Source organism: Leopardus geoffroyi, chromosome A1 (genome assembly GCF_018350155.1).
Source record: "Leopardus geoffroyi isolate Oge1 chromosome A1, O.geoffroyi_Oge1_pat1.0, whole genome shotgun sequence".
NCBI classification, from domain to species: domain Eukaryota; kingdom Metazoa; phylum Chordata; class Mammalia; order Carnivora; family Felidae; genus Leopardus; species Leopardus geoffroyi.
The window spans coordinates 197,366,568-197,387,882 of NC_059326.1; the positions used below are offsets into that span (position 1 = coordinate 197,366,568).

Genomic DNA, 21,315 nt, shown 5'->3' on the forward strand with positions numbered 1-21,315 from the left:
TCTGGATGGGGCAGGCCAAGGCCAACGGCAAAGGAGTCTTCTTCCAGCCAAGGCTGCTGGGATGCCTGCCACTTCTCTCCTGGCAGCTTACCACCCGCCTTCCTGTTGCTTCTCAGCCCCTTCTCTCCCCCAGCTAGGGGCATCTCAGTATGGCCCAGCTGGTCACCTGGGTGTGGTCACAGACCCCCAGAGGGCCGTGCTGTGATGGAGATCTGGGGCAGGGGCCCTGTGCCGTCTCTGCAACTGGCGACAGAGCCGGCCACTGCGTTGTCCCCCGGCTCTTCTTGTCCCTTTGGGGGCTTCCCCCTTCCTTACCAGAGCGGTAGTAGTGGTGAGGCGAGCGGGAAAAGGTGGGAGACATGCCCTGCCGGCTGTAGGTGGGGGAGTCGATGTATCCTGGGCTGGAGGCCCTTCTCTGTCGGAGGTCCAGGCTCTCGTAGATGTCCTGGGGGAGGAAGTGGGCCGTGAGCAAGGCCGGCGATGCGGCAGGCCTGTGGCTCAAGGGTCTAGCAGGCAGATGGGGGAGGGACATGGAATCTAGGATTCTAGGGGATCCAAAATTCATGGTGCTGCCCTTCTGAATACAGAGGCCCCCTCCCTGGGTTACACACATCGCCTGAGACAAGTTTTTGGGGCCTTCACCCATCACTCCGTCCCTTGAACAGAACCCGTAGGTCACGTGCCTGGAATCCTGGCCAAGGATCAGAGGAGCATCAGGGAGGCCCTCTCTGGGTAGAAGGGGTGCACCCTCTACTGTTTATGCCGCAGCCACTTCCTCCAGATCATGCTCCTAAGTCTCCTGTCTGTGCCGTGGTTGGGGAGCCCCCCAGGGGGCTGGGGAGGGGTGAAACCAGGGGTCGGCTTGGTCAGCATAAAGGGACACAATCATATAAAAGGTCTTCCTGAACCAGCTCGATTACCTGGGAGTAGGGAGATAGTGTTCCCAGCGACTTAGAAGCGAAGAGTTTGAAGGCCATGGTGGAAGGAGCAAAGGAAAAGAGAGGAGGGAGAGAGGAAGAGGGTTAAGTAGCACAGCAGAGGCCGGCCTGCAGCTGCTCCTGGGCCCCCTCCCCAGACAGCAGGTGCATTTAGCATACGGGGATACCAGCAGTGCCCACAGGGAGCAGGAAACCCAGAGATGGTGCGCTCCTCTTACCAACGGGAAACCAAGGCCCAGAGAGGGCATGGGGTGGTTCCGGGCCTCTCGGGTACGACGTGGCAGGGTCTTCGCTCGGACCCAGGCTTCTCCACCACAAGCTCAGAGCCATTTCCTGACCCCTCCTTGTCCTTCTACCAGTTCATGACCCTCTGTGGTTCATGACAACAGTGTGCAGGGCGGGGGACCCAAATGTAAGGCCAACTGAAGGCCAGGCCGCGCCCATCAACGTGGGAGCTGGGTTGGAGGGTGGTGTAGCAGACTGGAGATGAGACATCCCATCCTGCAGAGGGCGCTGGCCGCTCAGCCCCTGGGACACCTGCTCAATGTGAACACAGCTCCTTCAGTTTCCAGGGCAAGTCAGAAATGCAGGTTGTTAGGTGAAATCTCTCCGTGTGTAAATATTGGCAACTGATTTGCATTTTCAAAAGATACTTTGTGAGTGAAACAAAACAGATCTGGAGTTGGCTTTGGCTCGTGGGGCCCAGGGAGCCGTTTCTGGCTTCAGGAGCATCAGCTTCTACCTGACACTTGGTCCCCTGTTCCCGGTTCGTATTAGAGGCCCAGAGAGTCTCGGCATTGGGCTGTCCAACCAAAGAACCCTAATCCCTTTAGAGAGGAAGGGGTGGGGACAAGAACCTGGGTCCCTGCTCCCCAGGCCAGGCCTTCTTCTGCTTTAAACAATCTCAGTTCAGGGGCCATGGATGGGGCTAGAAGCTGCCTGAGATAGAGACTGCCAGGAGCTTTGGGGTAACAGCCACGCTGCCTTCTCCAGAGAACACTTTCTCTTGTCCAGCCACCACTGAATTATTTCGAAAGCCATCTGATGCTGAATTTTTAAAAAGTGGCTCTTGCTCTGAGCATAGGGACTTAAGACCAGGTGCAAAAACCAGAGAACCAACCTACCAGGGATTATAAACCTAAGGCCACTGAGCCTGTCAGGGGGTGACAGCCATGGGCTGTGTATAAGATTACTCCACTAGAAGAAAAACAATAGCTCAAGTGATACGTGGTCACAGGTTCTCGGCTTCAATGTTGGGGTTCTCAGGGGGTGGCGGAGACTGGGGAGAACTGGGGAGCCCATGTCCTGCCTATAGAAGGCGCTGCTCCCCCCCTCTCCAGGTGGTGGAAATTCTGGTGTACTGTCACCTGCTCTGATTTTTCAAGAAAAGCCAGATTTCTGGGTGAAATTTTGATTTTTAAATGTTGACGATAAATTCCAGTTTATAACAGTCCAGGGGCCAGCACTGTGGAAGCCGAAGTGTCTGTCTGTGATGGAGTGGCTGGGGACCCTGTGGGCCTCCTCTCCTTCGACAGCCCCCGAGAGAGGGGCGAGACGCCATACCTCTCCATAGCCACATCTCTCCAGCATCTCGTCGGACGTGTATCTGGAATGAGGCTCGTAGGAAATGAGGTCGGGGCGTTGTACCTCGTAGATGGACTTGACCTTGGGGAGAGCTGCCAGGTCTTTGTAATTAAGGATCTCATTATCCACTTTAGCCTGAGGAAGAGGAAAGGTATAGGAAAGAGGCAGAGAGATAAGAGGGAAAAGGGAGAGGACACAAAACCCAGGCACAGGGGCAACGAGCTTCTCCAGGTTCCGCTAGAGACAAGGTCTTAGGAAGATGAGGAGAGTGTTAGAATCAGGCAGGTCATAGAGGCCATCCGTTCCAACAGGGCTAACACTGATTGAGCGCATTTTAGGTGGGAGGCCCTGTGCTTTGCAGGAATTGTCTCCTCTAAGTGTCCGGATGCCTCTGTGAAGTCAGTGTCAATGTTACTACTATTTTTCAGAGAAGGAAACTGAGGCTCAAAACGTTCTGCACTTTGCACCATTTAGCCAGTAGGTTTGAATCCAGTCTGAACCACACAGCCTGGGTGGGGACTGCCTTTTGACCCCCCACCCCCACCCCCCGCCACAGGAAGGATATCCTCATTCACGGCTCCTTGAAGATGATGGAGATCATAAAGACAGTTAACCACGGAGAGTGAAACACTAGCTAACACTGGGTGCGCACTCATCACGGGCCAGACTCTGTCATAAGTCCCCTGTAGGAATGAACTCCCTTAACTCCTACAACTCACAATGCTACTAGTAGGCACTCCTCTCATCTCGATTTTTTGAATGAGGAAACAGGCACAGAGAAATCAATGAACTTGCCCAAGGTCATACAACCAATAAGTAGCAAAATCAGAATTCAAACCCAGCCAGTCTAGCCTGGGAACTGGCCTTCTCCAGTAGCCTCTGCTAGCTTGGCAGGTGGAGAGGTGGAGAACTCTGCCGTTGGCTGAGTTCAGCCTTCTAGAACTGCATTGATCAAGAAGAGACAGCTTCCCCTTGCATGGGGGAGACCACCTCTCGTGGCTTCTGAAGCCATGTCCTCTCCATGTCTGCATCCCCCACCTGTTCCCCCTGTGACCCGCTTCTGCTGTGGTCATCAAGGATCTGTCGCCCCATAACTACTGTGGCTTGCAAGGTCCTGACATGAGATAAACTGCGAGGCCACTAGACAGAGACTCCAAAGAAACTGAATTACCCTCACGACATTCTTCTAGTGCCTTGGGGCCCAGGTGAGTCTCCAGCCAAAACTACGGCAGAGAGGGCAACTTTCATAAAGACCTTATGAGCACTGCTGTTTGAAACACTTTCCAGGGTCCTTCCACCATTCTGTCCTGGTCCCAGCCCACCAGTGTTTGAGCACCTTGTGTTCATTCTCCATTGCCTCTAGATCCACTGTCCACTCCTCCTTGCCCTGATTTGGGCTCTGAGACCCCATGGGCTACATCAAGACTCCCTGGATTTCAGTTGGGTTGGGTCAATGCAGGGGGGGGGTCACCTGCAGACAGGGGGGTGATGGCGAGAGAGGCTGTGTACCTGTGTACCTGTCCCCTTGGCACCGCCCTTGCCTCGCTGGCTGTGGTGGGCATCGATCCTATCCAGGGCTGCCTTTCACGGCACCAGCTTTCGCCAGGCCATCTCTTCAGGCTTAGGGTAGTGACAGCTCCTGCTGCTGTAGACCCTGCATGCCACACTATGTCTTGTGGGTCCTCTAACCCTGCCTACACCTCTGTGAATGGTCCCTTCGCAGAACCTTCTCAGCTAAACCCTTAGAGATGCATCATGTCATCTCTGCCACAGCCTGCCCAGCTCAGGCACCATATCTGTACCGATCTGGGGGTGGGTGGGTCAAGGGAACCTCATGAGAAGGGTCCACCTGCCGAAGTAACTGCCGCCTTTTGTTGTGGGATGTTAGGTCTTGACCTTGAGAGCTCCTGGCACCTTGCAGACTTGTCTCGACCCATCAATATTTTTCTCAGTGCTTTAGTCCAAACCTCAGAAATACTAAATTTATATTTCTTCCTGTAGGCTCCTTGTTTATAGGGTTATAAATGAGCCTTAGGTTTGGAGGCGCAGTGATTGAACAGAGGCATCCCAACATAATTAGCCAGGAAGGAAGGCAGAGAACGTGTGGGGCTGGTCGAAGACAAACCTCCTGAAGATGATTCTAGCAGTCAAGCGGGGGATGAGCAAAGCTGGAAAGAGCCTGCCTCCTCCAGGTCCAGTGATAACTCTATTTGAATACCAAACCTCAGTATTTATGAAAATTAAGCCAACACTCTTCTCTTTCTGCCTGTTATCGCATGTTCCCAAAGCGGTGGGATGGTTCCTTCCCTGAATTTGGAAGCCATGTTTGGAATGGTCTGATTGAAAACATGGCCCCCATGACGTGCAGTCATTCCCCAGAGCAGCTGAAGGTGAGCGTTCTAAAAAGTGAGAAAGGAGAGTACAGAAAGGGAGACACATGTCTACACTGGCACGCGCGGGGACCTGATCTCCATGGGCAAGCTCCCCTCCCCCCCCACCCCGGTGGACAGCTCAATGGCAGGTGTCCCCAGCTGCTCTTGTTCACTTGTATGGAGCTGCTTCTCAGAGGGGCGACACGGCGCTCTTTCTCCAGGACTCCAGGGTGCGCATCACCGGCCCTAGTTTGTTTCACAAAGGTTAGCCAGGCTCCTCAGAAGCAGGGGAGACCAGCCAGGGATGAAAGGCACTAGAGCACTGCTATATGTATGTATTCCCCAAGTTCGTATGTCCTGGCAACGCTCTGCGGGAGACGTGCTCACTTCTGTCAATAGTCTTCTCATGGTGTAGGCCCTGAAACTAAGCTCACGAATTCTGCATGCGTCTGGCCCCGTTCATAGCACCAGGGGGACGACAGTCTCTCTTGTTCTGGACAGGACTCTTCAGTGAGTACGGCCTGTGATCAAAGAGCTGGTCTGCGGGAGCCGCAAAGCAGTATCAGTATTGACCATACTGAAGTTGCTGTCCATGGTAACTTTTAGGTCTGATTTTCATTTGAACAGAGGAAGAAAGGAAAGGAAACAGTCCCACTAAGGGGCGTTATCCAGGGATCAAGCAGGAAGCTGGATGTGGATCTGAGGTAAAATCGTGATGAAGCAATGGTGGTCAGGGCCCACTCAGGGCTGGCTAGTTTGGGGACTGTATCTAGAACTTCTTACCAGGAGCGGTTTTCCTGCTGTAGACCGCTCCCCCGCCCCACCTCCTCTTCTGGCCTTCGTGGCCCCTCAGACTTGGGGAAGGCTGGAACAGTCTGCAGTCAGATGGCTCCTCTTCTTTGCTCATCTCTGTCCTCTCTGGCTCTGCCTCCCCCACCTGCTTTAACTCACTTCTGTTTCTCTCTCAGGTCTGAGCTTAAGTGTTTCTTTCTCAGGATTCTTCCTCCAGTTGGTCCTAGACTGTCCGTCCCTCTGTCCATCTGCACCATCATCAGAGCACCCTGAACTTTTTCTTCCTAGTAGCACTTATCAGAACTGTGAGTGATTACGCATGTAGTCAATGTCATGAGGACAGGCATCAAGTCAGGGCACTTCACCACCATTTTCCAGCACAGACCCAGCCCAGAGGAGACACTTAGCACACGTTTGTTGAATGAATGAATGAATGAATGAATGGATAAATTACATATCCAAGGGACTTCTGAGCTCATCTGGCTCAATTCTTGTTCCTTCTGCCATGTCCCTGCAAGTGATGAGTTTCTCTGTTTGAATGCTTCGGGGATGGGAGCTCAGGCACACACCTGCGGTCCTCTCCACCTTTGAACTTCTTAGGTCACCAGTAAGCTTTTCTTTACATTTGCAAATCCGCATTCATACGGCTTCTTCTTCCTCTCTGCCTCCTTGTCACCCAACCCTATCGCCACACGGACCTCCCCCGCAGTCCCTACTCTGAATGCCACTCTGACCCCAGATTTTGGTCTCACTCTTGTCTCAGTTAAACAATGGGGAAGGACGCACACTGCAGGGGTCTCAGAGCTCATCAAGGGCTCTTCTGTCTTTGCACTTTCCTGGGCTCCTTCTGCACTTGATTATCCCCGTAACACTGTTTGATGTAGCTGTGTGCTCCGTGAGGGCAGCGTCTATGTCCTCCCTGTGCCCCACTGTGTCCTCAGGAGCTGGCACGGAGTCTAGCACATGACAGGCACGCACAAGACATTAGCTGGATGAAAACCTCACAGCTATCTTTGGGGGTCCTTAGGAACTCTTTAGATCCCAGACCTGGGGCTAAGGAAGGCCTCTGGTGGCTGAAAAGTGATACATACGCAGATGACTCGGTTGGGTGACCCGATGCTGGAGCCAGGGGGTGAGATGGAAGTTTCGGACGTCCGCCTATGCTGTGGGAGAGAGGAGACAGAAGGAGTGAGAAGGTGCACCTCGCTCTGGAGGGGAGGAGGGGCGGGGAGGAAGAAGGTGGCCGTGCAGGGGACAGCGACAACACTGTGAAATGCACTTGCTGGCCTTCTGTACTTTCTCTTTATTTTCTGCCTTTTAAATCCGTGTCTGAGTGTGAATGGAATTGGAAATGCACAGGACTTTGGGCTGTTGGACAGAATTTGGATTTTTGTTCATTTGTTTGTTTTACATATTTGAGGTAAGCATTTATTCATAAAATTTTTCATTGGGGGTTATCCTGCCAATAATGTATTTACTTTAAACGAATAAAATTGGTTAGTACTTATTCCTTAGCAGTTTGTTGATATAAAACATACCAGCAGGTTAAACTTCATGCAATTGCATAATGTATTGATTCTTTACAGGGTATCCATTGCGAATTAACATCAGCCTAAGTGATAAACTTAAAAAACCTTTCTCTGAACGGTGGCAATGATGTGTTAATGGCTCCCTCAACCGAATGGCACCATGTCAACCTCAGTGCAGCCCTGAGAGTGGCAGCATGTAGTTGAAAAGCAAACAGACTGGGGACCAAGGATCACTGGTGAACTATGTGATTTTAGAGATCCCGGATTCCCTTGTAAAATGAAGGGGCTGGTCTTTGGGATTGCTAAGTTTCCTGCCAGATTTCTCACACCACAGCTTAGAATTAAAACATTCTACTTGGGGCTCTGGAGCAGTGTTGCCCAAACTGTGGGTCATGAACTAGTGATCCTAGTTCATGGGAAGATGAATTTAGGGGGAGCATTTGATGATACTGAGTTGCAGAATGGGCGTGTAAAATGTAAAATTGTATTTCATTCCTCTTGGTTAGATCAAGGAGGAAGTCTTAATTTAGTGCTAATATATTTTAGCAACTTTCTTGACAGTTCCTTTTTTTTTTTTTTTAAACAATGCCATCTAGCTGGAATTTCTCAGATTTATTTATAAGAAACATTTCATTTGCATTGAATGTATTTTATGGTTGCCTTCTACTGTTAAAGCAAGTAATGCTGGTTTTCCAATTTAAAATAAGTTCTGTTAAGTAAAGAACAGTGGGTTGACTTAAAGACAAAATATCGATACAGGTGGTTCACAGCCGTGGCAAAAGCATCAGGGGTGTAGAAGGATAATTGGATTTGAGAAATGCCACCAAAAAGGTGGAAATTGGGGAAGAAAGGGCAATTAGGTCTTTTTACATCTTAAATGGGAGAGGACCTGGAAGAAACAGGGGGAAAAAGAACCTCACGGCTCAAACAAAATTATATGTCAACAGACCAGTTCTTTCACAAAGAGGCATTTTGGATATTATCCAGTGCCCGTCCCCAACACACACCCAGGTTTCTCCTCCACAGTATCGAGGACTCAGGAGCTGGGCTCCTCCCTGCAGTCCTTGGAACAGGAACCCAGATTCACAGGACTTCTTGGTACTAGTCAGAGCGGTAATTGAAAGGGACGCAGGACCGCAGCTGGCCTAGCGTGTGCCTGGGGACACGGGCTGTGCTTCTGCTAGGAGCATCACTGTGGGCAAATCACCATCCTCTTTCGACTTTGAATTTCTCACAAGCCAAGAGAGGATAAAATTCCCTGTCCCATCTGATCCATGGGGTTAAAGAAATAAAATCAGAGAGTGGCTGATGCTTTGCAAACTGCCAATTCGTGTGTCAATAATCACTAATAAATGACCCCAGGCTCGGGAAAACCCCCCGTGTGTGTGCTTCAGAGAGGCTGCATCTTTCGCTAAGGCGAAAGCCTTGTCCCAGGAACGCTAACAACTCACATCAATACAGTGTTTCACGGTTCTCAAAGTGCTCTCGCATGCAATGTCTTTATCCCCGCAAAAGTCCCATGAGGCAGGTGTTACCATTAAGGAAACCTAAGGATACAGGTACACAGTTGGGAGCGTGCGTACGAAGGAACAACTCCCTACTAAAACACAGGGCCCCCACCCGGTGGCAAAAAGTCTGGTCCGGCATCGCTACCAGCTTGCTTACCTTTAACTTCTTCTCTGCCCGGGCTGCCTGTTTGCAGATGGGGTGCCAAACCTCAGAACCTAAGGGCACAGCAAAATAACAAAGGCTCGGACCTTTCATACCTACTAGCTTTCTTGCCGTCCTCACCTCAGTGTAGTCCCTCAGCAGCACAAGTGCCCTACACAGCGGCCAGGAGCACCCCCAGGTGTCCCAGGCTCTTTGCTGCGACATCAGTGCAACCCCCCGCCCCCTTTCTACCTGTCCACATCCTACCCATTCCTCAAGGTCCAGGTTCCACACGGCACCTTCCTGCAAACTTTCTTACCTGGCAGCTGGGAGAGACTTCTCTCTTCTCTGTGATCCATCTTTCTTTGTATCTTTCTTAACACGACCTCACATCACAGTAGCTTGTGGATTCATTGCCCTAACCAAATTAGAAGCTCCTCTGGGCAGGGGCTGAGCTTTATTCATTGCTGGATCTCCCGCGGCATCCAAAATGGGATTTTGCTCTCAGCAGAGGCCCCGTACGTGTTTTGCAGGGTGAACAGATGAGCGGATGATTGGCAGTGAGTGACAAGTAGCAGGTGGTCAATAAATATTTGTTGAATGAATGAATGACAGTGGAGGTGAAATAAAGTGACAGGCCATGGTGAACGCCAACCTCCTTTCTCTTCAGAGACTTATGACGGTCTACTAGATCTATCAACCGAAGGGGAGGTGGGGTCATGGTGTATATTCTGCTTGAGCACACTGTCTTGACCTGCTAATTCCTAAGAGGCTCCAGACTCTTCAAATATAGTATATCGCAAATGCCCGCATTTTATTGTGGGCACCAAAGTCTAGAGGCCATCTCGGGAAGGCATGGACAACAGGTGGTTGGTCACATGTTGGGAAGAAGCCCCAAATATTACACATTCCCCAAAGAAGAGACAGGTGTCCTGGATTAGAAGGAAAAATAGGAACATATTATCCCTCTGGTGCCATTCCTCTTATTACCAGCCCTAAAAGGAAAGGAGCCAGCAAATGGCTGGATTCCTGAGCACCCAGATGGCATTTGTTTGTCTGACTTTGTTTTTAGGATATACTTTCCATTATGGTTTGTTGCCTGGAACCCCCAGGCCTGGGATGCGGGCCAAGCGACAGGGGGTGGCGTAAAGTTGAAAAATTAGCCCCAAAAACGTGATACAGAGAGGATAGGCCTGAACGTAAGGAGCCTGGAGCCTGGTTTCTGGAACCTGGATTCTTGCCTCCTCTCGGCCCCAGACACACCCTCTCCCTGGGTTCCGGTTTCTGCGTCTAAATAACAACGAGGTGGAGTTTGGATGGTCTCAGAGGTTATTTTCATCTCCAAAATTTTAATTCTAGGCCCGGTTTGTCATTTATGAGATAGGGACCTTTCAGTTTTGTTGGCTGAGTTTCTTGTGAGTTCCTAATAATTCAACACGAGTTTAATTCCTGCTCACGTAAAGTGCAATGGCTCTCGGAGCCCAGTAGAGGGACTCTGGGTCTGCGGGCTGCAGCCTGCCAGTCGCAGGGTGTGTCTGCGACCAAGTGATGGGTGGGGATCCTTGCTTTGGGGAGTTAGTCGAGAGAGCATTTCCGGGTCTGAGAAGCTGCTGAATCCACCAGGAGTTGTTTACCCCTGTGGCTCTGGCAGGAAGCACATGTTACAGGTCACGGTAGGAAATGGATGAGGGGGATACAGATGTCTAAGAAGGTCGTGAGATGAAGCGAAAGAGGCATCTGAGGGGAAAGAGGCAGGCAGAAGTTCTCATGGGGGGAAATGATGTGTAAAGAGTGGAGGTCAGACTAGATGGTCTCATCCCGCCACTGACACAGTCTGTTCTGAAATAAAGCTGAGCTGCCAATGGCTTCAGCCCTCAGCATACGGGAAAGCAGGTTTATAGAAGTGTCGGGGGTGGGGGACTGGGGGGGGGGGAGAATCAAAGGGGAGAAAGAAAATATAATTAGAAAGGAAAAGAAATCAGAAGTTTGGGAGCTGGCAGGATAGCCTCTAAATTAAACAAGGAAGGAACTTGCTGGCTGTGAGTAATAGACGAGGTGACTTAAAGTAAAAAGAGGTGATCTGTTCACGAAGACCCTTACGAGATGATGGCCGGCTGAGCTTCTGCCACCAGCCACTAGCTCAACTGGGTGACGCTGACAGAAAGACAGCATCCAGAAGGCCATTATTCTCTTCTACGGGCTTCTCCTCAGAGTTTAAAACAGTTTCTGGCTCATGTGTGTTTAATAAAGACATAAATGAATGGCTGGTTGGATTCCCACCTCTGTATTTTTATTTATTTATTTATTTATAATTAATTATTTTTAAAATGTTTATTCATTTTTTGAGAGAGAGAGAGAGAGAGAAAGAGAGACAGAGAGAGCGAGCACGAGTGGGGGAGGGGCACAGAGAGAGGGAGACACAGACTCTGAAGCAGCTCCAGGCTCTGAGGTGTCAGCACAGAGCCCGATGAGGGGCTCGAACTCATGAACCGTGAGATCATGACCTGAGCTGAAGTTGGAAGCTTAACCAACTGAGGCACCTAGGCACCCCCCACCTCTGTATTTTAAAATGAGACACAGGATGAAAGGTACACAGAGGATGATGGTAACCAGGGCGGAGAGGGGACCCAAAATTAAGCCATAAAGTAGGGTTTTCACTGTGGAGAAGAGAATACTTAGCAGAATGGTGAAAGAGGTTTTTGATATCTTAATGACTCTCTGTGGGAAGAGCAATGAACTTGTTCTGCGTGTCTTGTAACAAGGACCGGGGCAGAAGTTTCAGGGAATGAAAATTCAATGTCTGAGGACTGAACGGGCCCCTTTGCGAGTGAGCTCCCTGTCCCTGGAAGCATGTAAGTACACACTGGGTAGAAACATGCTCAGCAGGGATATTGTAGAGGAGACATACAATGAAGTAGTTACACTGATGCACGTAACTCCCTACCCTTGGAGATTCTGTGCTTTATCTTCACAGATTTCTCTGTATAGAAAGAATGAATTATTTGCCCCAATCCAATGATCCCACTCCTTATGTAAGTTTTATAAGGAGTGGGACTCATATCTGTCTTATCTGCAGATACAGCCGCAGGGACTGTAGATTCTCAATAAATACTCATTGAGTGAATGAATAAAACAAAAGACACATGATATTCTGTTGTAGGCCAGTTGAATCCCTTAAGCTGGGCTCAGAGATTTGGACAAGTGGTACAATCTAGACTCTGATTCAACAGCTACAATTCCAGAGTGAGTGTCTATCAGATAGTCACTAGACTGGGGTTTGTTTAAGTGGGGTTTGGGGACCAGCTGTCCAGAATCCCGGTAAGATGCCCCCACAAAGTCCCTGAAGTCAACTCCTGGAGGCGGGGCCTGAGAATGTGTGATGTTAACAAGCTCCCCGGATAACTTATGACTCCAAATTGAAAAACCACAGGGCTGGATACCAGTTAATACTCCAAATTTGTTCCTTTGGAATGTGACGGGATAAAGAAAACCAATTTTATAAGATGTAAGAACTCTTTAACTTCTTGAAAGAAGTCAACACTTTCTGCTTGTTAGACTCCTGGTTTCATGAGTCATACCCTCGTCCTCTGAGACCATCACTGACAGTTCCAGGTCCTGCAATTAAAACCTCCTGTAAACGTTATGGACGTGAAGGGTTAGCTATTCTGTGTAAGCTGATTCAGAGGCTGAGATCTGAATCTCCAAAGCTGTCCCTCAGCTGGGTGGTAAGCCTCTTCTTTTTTTTTTTTTTTTGGATCATTGGAAATTTTAATGCCGGATCAGTCCTGGTGCCACAGTCTTGCAGACCGCCCGGCCAGCGTTACAAACACAGCAGTGACCGAAACCGGCCCACCCAAAGGTTCTATCTGGCCAGCACGGTGTTTTTACATGAATGCTTTTAGACCCTGCAGGTGGCCAGTGACCCCTCCCTGCTGTCTGCCTCTCAGCCCTTCTTGTTCATTTAAGCAGGCATTTAGGTTTTTAAACCCGGCTCCCGGCCAGGGTGTTCTCTTACAGCAGCCTTCTTCTCCGGATTTCTCTTGACCACAGCAGGGTGAGGCTTCTCTGCTTTGTGGCAGCACTAGCCTTGGTGACCTAGGCTTGCTAGGATCTTGGATTGGCCCTTTGGCTCCTTGAAAATCCCTGCCTGGGCAAACAAATGTGCTGTGTCCACACACTGGGATATCATTCAGCCATAAAAAGGAATGAAGCACTGATACATGTTATAACATGGATGAATCTAGAAAACCTTATGCTAATGCTAAGTGAAAGAAACCAGACACAAAAGCCCACATTTTGCAGGATTCCGTCTCTATGAAATTTCCCCAATAGGTAAATCTATACAGGCAAATGGCAGATTAGTAGTTGCTAGGGTCTAGGGGAAGGCAGTGGGAAGTGTCTAATGGGACACTCCAGCATATTTATGGAAGCAAATATCGTCTTCAGACAATCCTGCGCACTGGTAAATTTTCGCCGCATATCAGGCAATCCATGCATTACTGAGTATACTATTCCTAAGGGGTCTGAATGCCACTCACACCTCGCTTCCTCGCTGCATCGTCCAGAGCAAGTCAGTTAGCTCTCTGTGCCTCAGTCTCCCCGCTGATAAAATGGGGGATGGGAACAGTACCTGCCTCGGAGCTTGTTGTGAGTGAGCATCAGTGAGTTACCATTCACAGAGCCCGCAGAACAAGGTCCGCCTAGAGTGGGTACCGTGACAGTGTTAGTGGTTGGGATTATTATTATCTTCCCTGCCCTACCTAAACAAAAATCTGTTTGCCAGGACGGCAGCGGAGCCCAGGTGCGCGGGAGTTCACAGGCAATAGTAACGGCTGATAGCAACAGCCAGGACGGTAATTAAAATGCGTGAGTGCTTTCTGTGTGTCGTGCATTCTTGTTGTTCTTATTGTCATCATTATAACTAATATTTAGAGAGTGCCTAAGCCAGGCCTTATGCCATATACTTTATAATTGTAGTACTTAAGTAGAAACTAACCGTGATGACTAGCATTTATTGCCCACGTAGGCTAAGCCCTATGCTAAGCGCTATCAATAGCAATGGTAACATTGACAACAGCCAGCATTTTTTAGTGCATGGCATCATGGGGAATGGCCACTCCACCTTACTGGATGTTTATATCAGCTCAGACTGGCAGAGCCGGGGGTTCCAGGCTCGGTGCTACAAGCCTTCATCATGCGTTCGCTCATTTAACACAATAGCCTGGCGAAGTGGGCCTAAGGCTACCCCCTGTTTTCAGATGGGGAAACTGGGGTTTAGGGAGCTTAGACGTCTGGCCCGCCCATCCAACACTGTCTCCTCGCCCTGGCCTGGGTGTGCGTATATGACCAAGTTGGGCTCCTCCGAGTCTCTCTGGGCTTTCTGTGCTTAAACTGGCGGGGAACGCTGCCTCTCTGTGCCCTCGGAGCCCTCCTGCCCCAACACAGAGGCAGCCAGGGCAGGGCGGGAGAGCGGGAGGCCACACAGAGAAAGAGGCATAGAGCACAACCACCTGCTGAGCCCTGTGCACCCTTCAACCCAGCCCTGCTGTTTCTAGGTGCTTCTCAGTTCTGTGAGATGATCAATGCCCTTTTACCTAAAGTTGTCTCTGCCGCCTAAAAAGTCCAGACTAATAAAACATCTCATTGAGCTAAAACCCGAGTACCTGACAAGTGCTTGACTTGCCCAGCGGGCAATTTTGTTTCCCAGAAAATAGAGGAAGCAGCCAGGGAAATTGCTACTCTGGACCTAATTCTGACCAACGTGGACAAATTGGCTGGTGAAGTAGATGTGACATGTAACTGGCGAGAAAATGGTCACATCGTCTTGAGTTTGAGGTGACCCGAGAGAAGAAGCAAGTTGGAAACAGACGTTAAATCACCAACGTTAAACTACTATGCTATAATATTTTCTATAGGATTCAAGATGTTTGGTAACCCTAAAAGTCTAAAAAAAAATATTGCAGTTCATCCAAAATGAAAATGTATTCTATTTAAAGTGAAATATGCTTAGTAGTTTCAGACTTTAGGAGATATCAATTTAGTACGGTAACGGGATATGTTTGAAGAGTCTAAAATTATGTAGCAGGATTGGGGAAACATGAGATTTAAAGTTTTTAAGCATTACTCCTACCAACTAAGCTGCCAGCGGAGAGATCCAATTTAAAATAACAATGCTAAACTACCAGATTATAGCAACCAATAATAGGACGTTAGTGCCTTTTAAAGTGTGGCTTGATGAGACGCGTCGATTATGACTGAGGGCTGGTGTTCTGCAATCCGAAGGGCGGAAGGCACCTGTCTCGAACATCTGCTTCCTCCACGCACCTCTTTTCAGGTGCTTGTCAGAGGAAAGAGAAACCTCCGCTATGTATCAATGGCATCCCCGGCCGTGCCAGAAATACATACCTCCTGGTGCCAGGACCTTATATCGCCTGAACTAAAAAAACAAAAACAAAACCCCAAAAACAAAACAAAACAAAAACAACATGATCTGAAATAGAAGAGAATGTTTTGGTGTAATTATCAAAGCAAGCTTTCAGGGCTCCGGTCTGGATTTGCATTAACACAGAACCAAGGCTCCTTACTTTATTTGGGGCCCTGGACACCTCTGAAAATGATAAAAGCTACAGACCCTCTCCTTAGAGACATATACCTACGTGTGAACTTTGGTAAGCAACTTCGGGGGATTCATTGGATTCAGAAGGCCAACTACAAACCACAGGTTAAGAATTCTGAAACTAAATGGAAGAAACTGCCTTAAACACAGCCTAGGAAGATAGGCCAGCCTAACCTTGGCCCAGGGACATAAACTTTCTAAACCTTGTTGTTCTCTAAAACGGGGAGGTTAATGGCGTTTTTAGCTCATAGGGCTGTTGTGGGGAAAAAATGGGATTCTGCATTTAAAGCTCTCAGAACCGTGCCTGGCACATAGTCAGTGCTTCATGAATTATCAGCTGATGGAGTAGGACCTACAATTTGTTACAATACTTTCCTTAGCAGAGTAAGGTTTGTCAGGCTTTCATAACAGATTTCCTGCCTGTTGGTTTTAGTTAAATACATGAATGATGACAGAGACCTGCTTAGAACTGTGCAGCTGAGCTCCTGGGCTCCCAGTGATCCTCCTCCTCAGGTCCTTGGAATCGGGGTGTATTTAGTGTAAGAAAGAAGGAGAGGAGCAAAGTCTGTCTTTCCTTTTTCCTGGGCACAGGCATTTTTAGAATAAGACCAAAATCTATCTCATGAATCACATTTGGGGCTTAGAAAACTCCCACCGATCCAGCAGCTGTAACCTTGTGATTTCAGTATGTTTTGCCCGAACCTGCGGCATTTTGGCGCTTATTTTGCTGCACAGATTCAATGACCTAATTTCCTGGTGAAGCTCAAATGACGGGTTTGGACAACAAACAGATTAGAAATCTGGCATCTTTACAAAAACAGTTAAAAGGCTGAATGAACAACAGAACTTAAAACAAATAAAAGAAAACTTGCTTGTCTCCCGGGGTCCAGGAAGTTCTCATCCAGACAGACGTCAGCCTTCTCCCAATTAGAGCTCATCAGAAAGCCATCACGCAGTGATTAAAACACAAACAAACTGACCAAAAGAAGCTCCCAAGGCTGGCTGCCAGTGCCTTGCCGTGTCCCGACAGAGAACTGACCAGACTGGGATTTTAGGAGGCGCCTGGGTGGCTCAGTCGGTTAAGCGTCCGACTCTCGATTTCGGCTCAGGTCGTGATCTCACGGTCCATGAGTTCGAGCCCCGCATCGGACTCTGTGCTGACAGTGTGGAGCTTACTTGGGATTCTCTGTCTCCTCTCTCTGCCCCTCCTGTGCTCATGCTCTCTCTCTCTCTCTCAAAATAAATAAATAAACATTAAAAAAAAAAAAGGCCGGGTTTTTAAACTTTGCAGCCTTCCTAATGCTCTCTCTCGTGTATGTTGCTTCATGGGGCACCTACCACCTTCACATTCATTCCCTCCCATATTCATGAGGACCTTGTGGAGCACACCTGCTCTCTGTGGGTGAGGTGTGTGGGCCTGCCTCAGTTTCTCCACCGTGTAATGCTTCCGCCCACCGCAGGCCTTTGCACCTGCTGTTCCCAACGCCTCCACCATCTTTCCTCCCCTCTTCACCCTCCCACCTCCTACTCATTTCCAAACTCTTGGCTTGAAATCTCCCTTCTTCAGCAGAGCCTCCCCTGACCTCCCAGACAAGATCAGGAGGCCAAAACATTCCCAAACCTTCCCTTCTCTGCTCTTAATCACAGCTTGTCATTGTGTTTACACTTCTATTTAAGTCGGTCTCCCGTCCTGACAGTACACTTCACCCACGAAGCAAGCTCTCGTGCCTCATTCACGTCCAAGCACCCAGCAAGTCACAGAGAGCCTGGCACATAGAAGGGCCCCAGTTTGAATGCATGAATGAGAGACAGAGTAATTTTCCCCGTCTTATAGGTGAAGGAAGAGACCCAGAGAAGGAAGGTACTTCTCAAGGTCACAGCCCATCAGCAGAAGTACTGGTGCCTGAACCCAGGAGTCCAGGCTCTCAGCGGGCTCTCCCTACTTCTGTGCTGCCTACGAGGAGAGTTTTCTACCCCCACCCAGGGAGGGTGTCCAAGGCAATCTCAGTGGGAGCAGAACCCCCTGGTGGCTGCCTCCCCCACGACACCCACAGCCGGAGTCAGCATGACTCCAGCACGGGATGGCCTGGTCCCCCTCATTGTAGAATCACTCAGCATCCCTTGAGGCAGGTCCTTGAGCGCCCTGCAATTACTCCCACTCTCCCAGGAGCCAGGAGGGTAGGAATGGAGATAATTAAGGAGGAGGGTGACAGGCCCTTCCTTCATCACCAAAAATATCTCCCACCTCCCGCAGGCATCTCTGTCGTAGGTTTGATTGTGCATTCTCTCGAATGATTACAAAGCTGTTCACCTCATCACTTCACTCTTTCAGCGTTCTGTGAAGTTCTGGCCAGAGCAGGGCTTAGAAGATTCTGGTACATAAGGATGTGAGCTCTGTGAGGGCAGTCAACTTGTTGGACCTCGCTGCTATATCTCCAGTAGTTAAGGCAGCACTGGGCACACAGGTGAAGGCTCAATAGGTATTTGTTGGATGAATGAATGAACTAAAAGCTTTCCATGTGTCAGGAATTTGCTATGCCGTGTGGGGACCGTTACTAGCCTATTTTATAGGCTAGGTAACTGAGGTTCAGGGTTAAGAGGCTGGCCCAGGGTCAAGAACTCAGGAAGCAGTGGAGCCAGGGTTACAGGCGCCCAATACGGCAAGGTTAGGATTGAGAATTCAGGCAGGGAGATAAAGATGTTGATTGTTCTAGTGATGTGAACGAGAGAACGGTTTCAACACTAGGATATGTGTTCGCCAGGAAAGGGGGAGAGGAATACCACGCAAAAAATTTCCAGACTAAGTGCAAAGTCCGGATTGCCATGGACGCAGGGCTCATGAAGACATCATGCAGTTTGCTGAGACTCAGGGGGAATGTCCTAGCACAGAACCCAGGGTCCTGCTGCAGCACGCACTCGGGGACCCAGGCACCTAGGGATCAGTACTGATGGAAGGAGGAGGTCTAGTCCTCGCAGGGACCTAAGTAACAGGCAGAGCCTGGGTCCCGGGAGGTGAGGTTGAAAGAGCCCTGGGGTGGGAGTCACAAGACCAGTCTGGCCCTAGGTTCTCGACCTGTCTCTGGGCCTCACATTTCCCATCTATACCATGAGGTTGTTACGTTACAGTCTAGGGTGACCTGTGGGATCCTTCCATCTCCAGTACTTGTATGACTGTACATGCAAGCAAGTATTCGTAAATTCACAGCATCTTAGGAATGGTCACCTAGTTCAATCCAACATAGGAATTCCTGCTCCGGCAGTCCCAGTAGATGGTACGAGATTCTGTTGACTCTCTCTAGGCCAGTGGTTCTCAACGGAGAACTATTCTGCCCCCCAGGGACCATCTGGCAATGTCTGGCATCTTTTGGGTTGTCCCAATGGGAAGGAGTACGTTACTGGCACCCAGTGGGTAGAGGCCAGGGATGCTACTAAACACCGTGCGATGCATAGGACAGTCCCCACACCAAAGACTTCTCTGGCCCCAAATGTCAGTAGTGCTAAGGTTGCGAAGTCCTACTCTGGGCAAAGGCACTCACTGCAAGTGGAGGGAACTTGTGGCCGTGGGCATTCGTGCTAGAACAAGCCTGATAGGAAGACACGCTCTCTGTAACTGTGTCCCCTGGCCTTAGTTCTGCCTTGTGGGGAAATCTGGAGGAAGAGCCCTCCTGGGGCTATTCAAACATCTGGGGATGACTAATCGGCCGGCTATCCAACTAATCAGCCAACAGTCACCACCTGTACAGTGAGTACTTGTGGGATCAATGTCAGGATCAAAAGGTCTCAGGGAGAAGGCCAAGGACTCTGCTGCAAGCTGGAGAAGCCTGGGAAGAAGCCTGTGGGCGGGGTGGGGGCACCTGAGGGGGTTACAGAGTCGGCAGTAACTAACCTGGGCCAGGAATGGCAGGATTTCCAAACGGGGGCATGGAAGACCAGAATGTTCCAGGAGGCAGGCAGCAGGGCATGTGTTCACTGTCCACCCCTGCCCACCTCCCAGCCTCGTTTCTACCCTCTGTCTCCTCCACGCCTGTCATTTCTTTACCCGCCTCTATCCCCTCAGGGGGCATATCCCAGCCCTCCCCTGTTTGTCCAGTTAACGCCCACCCATCCTTTGGATCCCCGCTTCTGGCCCTTCCTCAGGGGGCCTTCCCTGATGTGCACCCCACCCATTAAGTGCTTTCAGAGTCCCAAGCCTCCCGCCTTCATAAAGCTTATCACTATTGACAGTTATTTGTGGGATTACTGACTGCACGCCCCCACCCCCCCATCGGGCCGTAGGGCAGTGGGGCTCGGGCTGGAGCTGGAGCTCACTGACGACCCCAGGGCAGAGCCCACCCATGGTAGGGTCTCAAAAAATAGTTGTGGAATGGACGGAGAAGCAACTGGAAACTGGCTTTGGCAGCTGAGATGTGGGGCTTGTCCAGGGCCAGAGAGAGAAAGGCAGCTTGAGACCTCAATGAGAGGGTCCTAACGCAAGGCCTAAGTGTTGGTACCTGAGATGGTGGGCGGGGAGGGGCCCTGAAGACCTCTGGACAGGGCTCAGGGCTCTGCCAAGGACACGACGATGCCCCAGGAGGATGGACGATGGAGCAGACGATGGAGGACAGAGCAGAGCCTGAGGACTAATAAGAAGGCTTGCAAGGATCCTGGGGCCTGACGGCTGGGCCCTCTGCAGTGGCGGAGAGGGAAACCAGTCCCTCTTTGCTTCCATTCCTTTCGGTGGATCCTGAGCGTCCCTGGGAGGACCCAGCCTGCCGTGGTGCTCGGAGATGTGGGGGGAGGGGAGGAAGCGGGGGCAGAGGCTGTGGTGCTGCCTGCCACACAGGCATCTCTCTCTGAGGTCCTCTGTCCCCTTGGCCTGCTTCAGCTCAACCTCCCGCCCCCAGGCAGAGCCAGGGGACTCTGCTCAGAGCGCTGCCAGGGAAGCAGGCCAGCTAAGCAGCGGGCGGAGGCGCACAGGGACGGAAGGCAGATTACATGTCACTTCATATTAGCCACACCGGCAACTTTGCCAAACCACCCGGAGAGGGGCGAGTTAATTGCAATTTTGAGAAGAAGCCAAAGCAAAGAAAACACTGAAATGAAGGAGACCGTGTCTCCTTTATAGACACGGGTGGACAGGACTGCCTTCCACGAGGCCGCATCTGCCTACCTGTGAGGTACATCTCCTCTCCTTCGGTGAACATCTGGTGGCAACGTACGCATCTGGCACAGGTTGGGTGGTAGTGCTTCCCTCCCGCCTGTGGAAGGAAAAGAAGAAATAAAGAGGTCAGAGCTGGGGCTGCCGTCCAGGGGGCAGGTTGGGCCTGAACATCTCCTGGGCGCATCAAGGGTGTTGGTACTTTCGTGAACCACTGAAAAGCCCACCCAGGAAGCTTGCTGATTCCACACCACGGGTCCCTGAAGGCAGGTCAGGGGGCTTCTCTGGACACCTGCACTTCTATTCTGGCAGTGCAAGGGCCCCTTAACAGCCTTGACAGCCGCTGTCATTTCCAGATGAGGAAATAATCTTGCTTTGAAGATATCCCAACAGTTCCCCAGGAATGGGGCCCTTGTCACTAGTGGCACCCAAGTGACTTTGAATGTACCTGGACCTGCGATTTAATAACGTTGGATCAAGGGAGGGGGGGAAAGGCCTCCTTTCCAATCCTCTGTCAATTTTTCGTTTTCTTTTTTAAGTTTTATTCATTCCGTTAATCTCTACACTCAATGTGGATCTCGAACTCACAGCCCTGAGATCAAGAATCGTACGCCGTTCTAACTAAGCCAGCCGGGCACCCCGAATTCTTCCGGTTTCTTCAAGGACAGAGAGCAGTTTGGTGCTACTGTGTCTTTAA

At 50.2% G+C, this 21,315-nt stretch overlaps 1 protein-coding gene across 9 annotated transcripts in view; it reads right to left on the minus strand.

Annotated features, from left to right (window-relative positions):
- The window catches only part of ABLIM3 (actin binding LIM protein family member 3), a 111,470-nt gene that overhangs the window by 17,907 nt on the left and 72,248 nt on the right, over positions 1–21,315 (minus strand). For 5 of the 9 annotated variants that reach the window (XM_045437650.1, XM_045437618.1, XM_045437643.1 and 2 more), the window contains 6 exons: positions 20,631–20,718; positions 8,881–8,939; positions 6,778–6,849; positions 2,502–2,657; positions 921–950; positions 316–445 (listed from right to left, as the gene is read on the minus strand). In XM_045437650.1, the coding sequence (XP_045293606.1) occupies positions 316–445; positions 921–950; positions 2,502–2,657; positions 6,778–6,849; positions 8,881–8,939; positions 20,631–20,718 (535 nt within the window). The remainder of the gene's footprint in view (positions 1–315; positions 446–920; positions 951–2,501; positions 2,658–6,777; positions 6,850–8,880; positions 8,940–20,630; positions 20,719–21,315) is intronic. The other 4 variants (XM_045437679.1, XM_045437659.1, XM_045437669.1 and 1 more) reach the window with 2 other exon arrangements.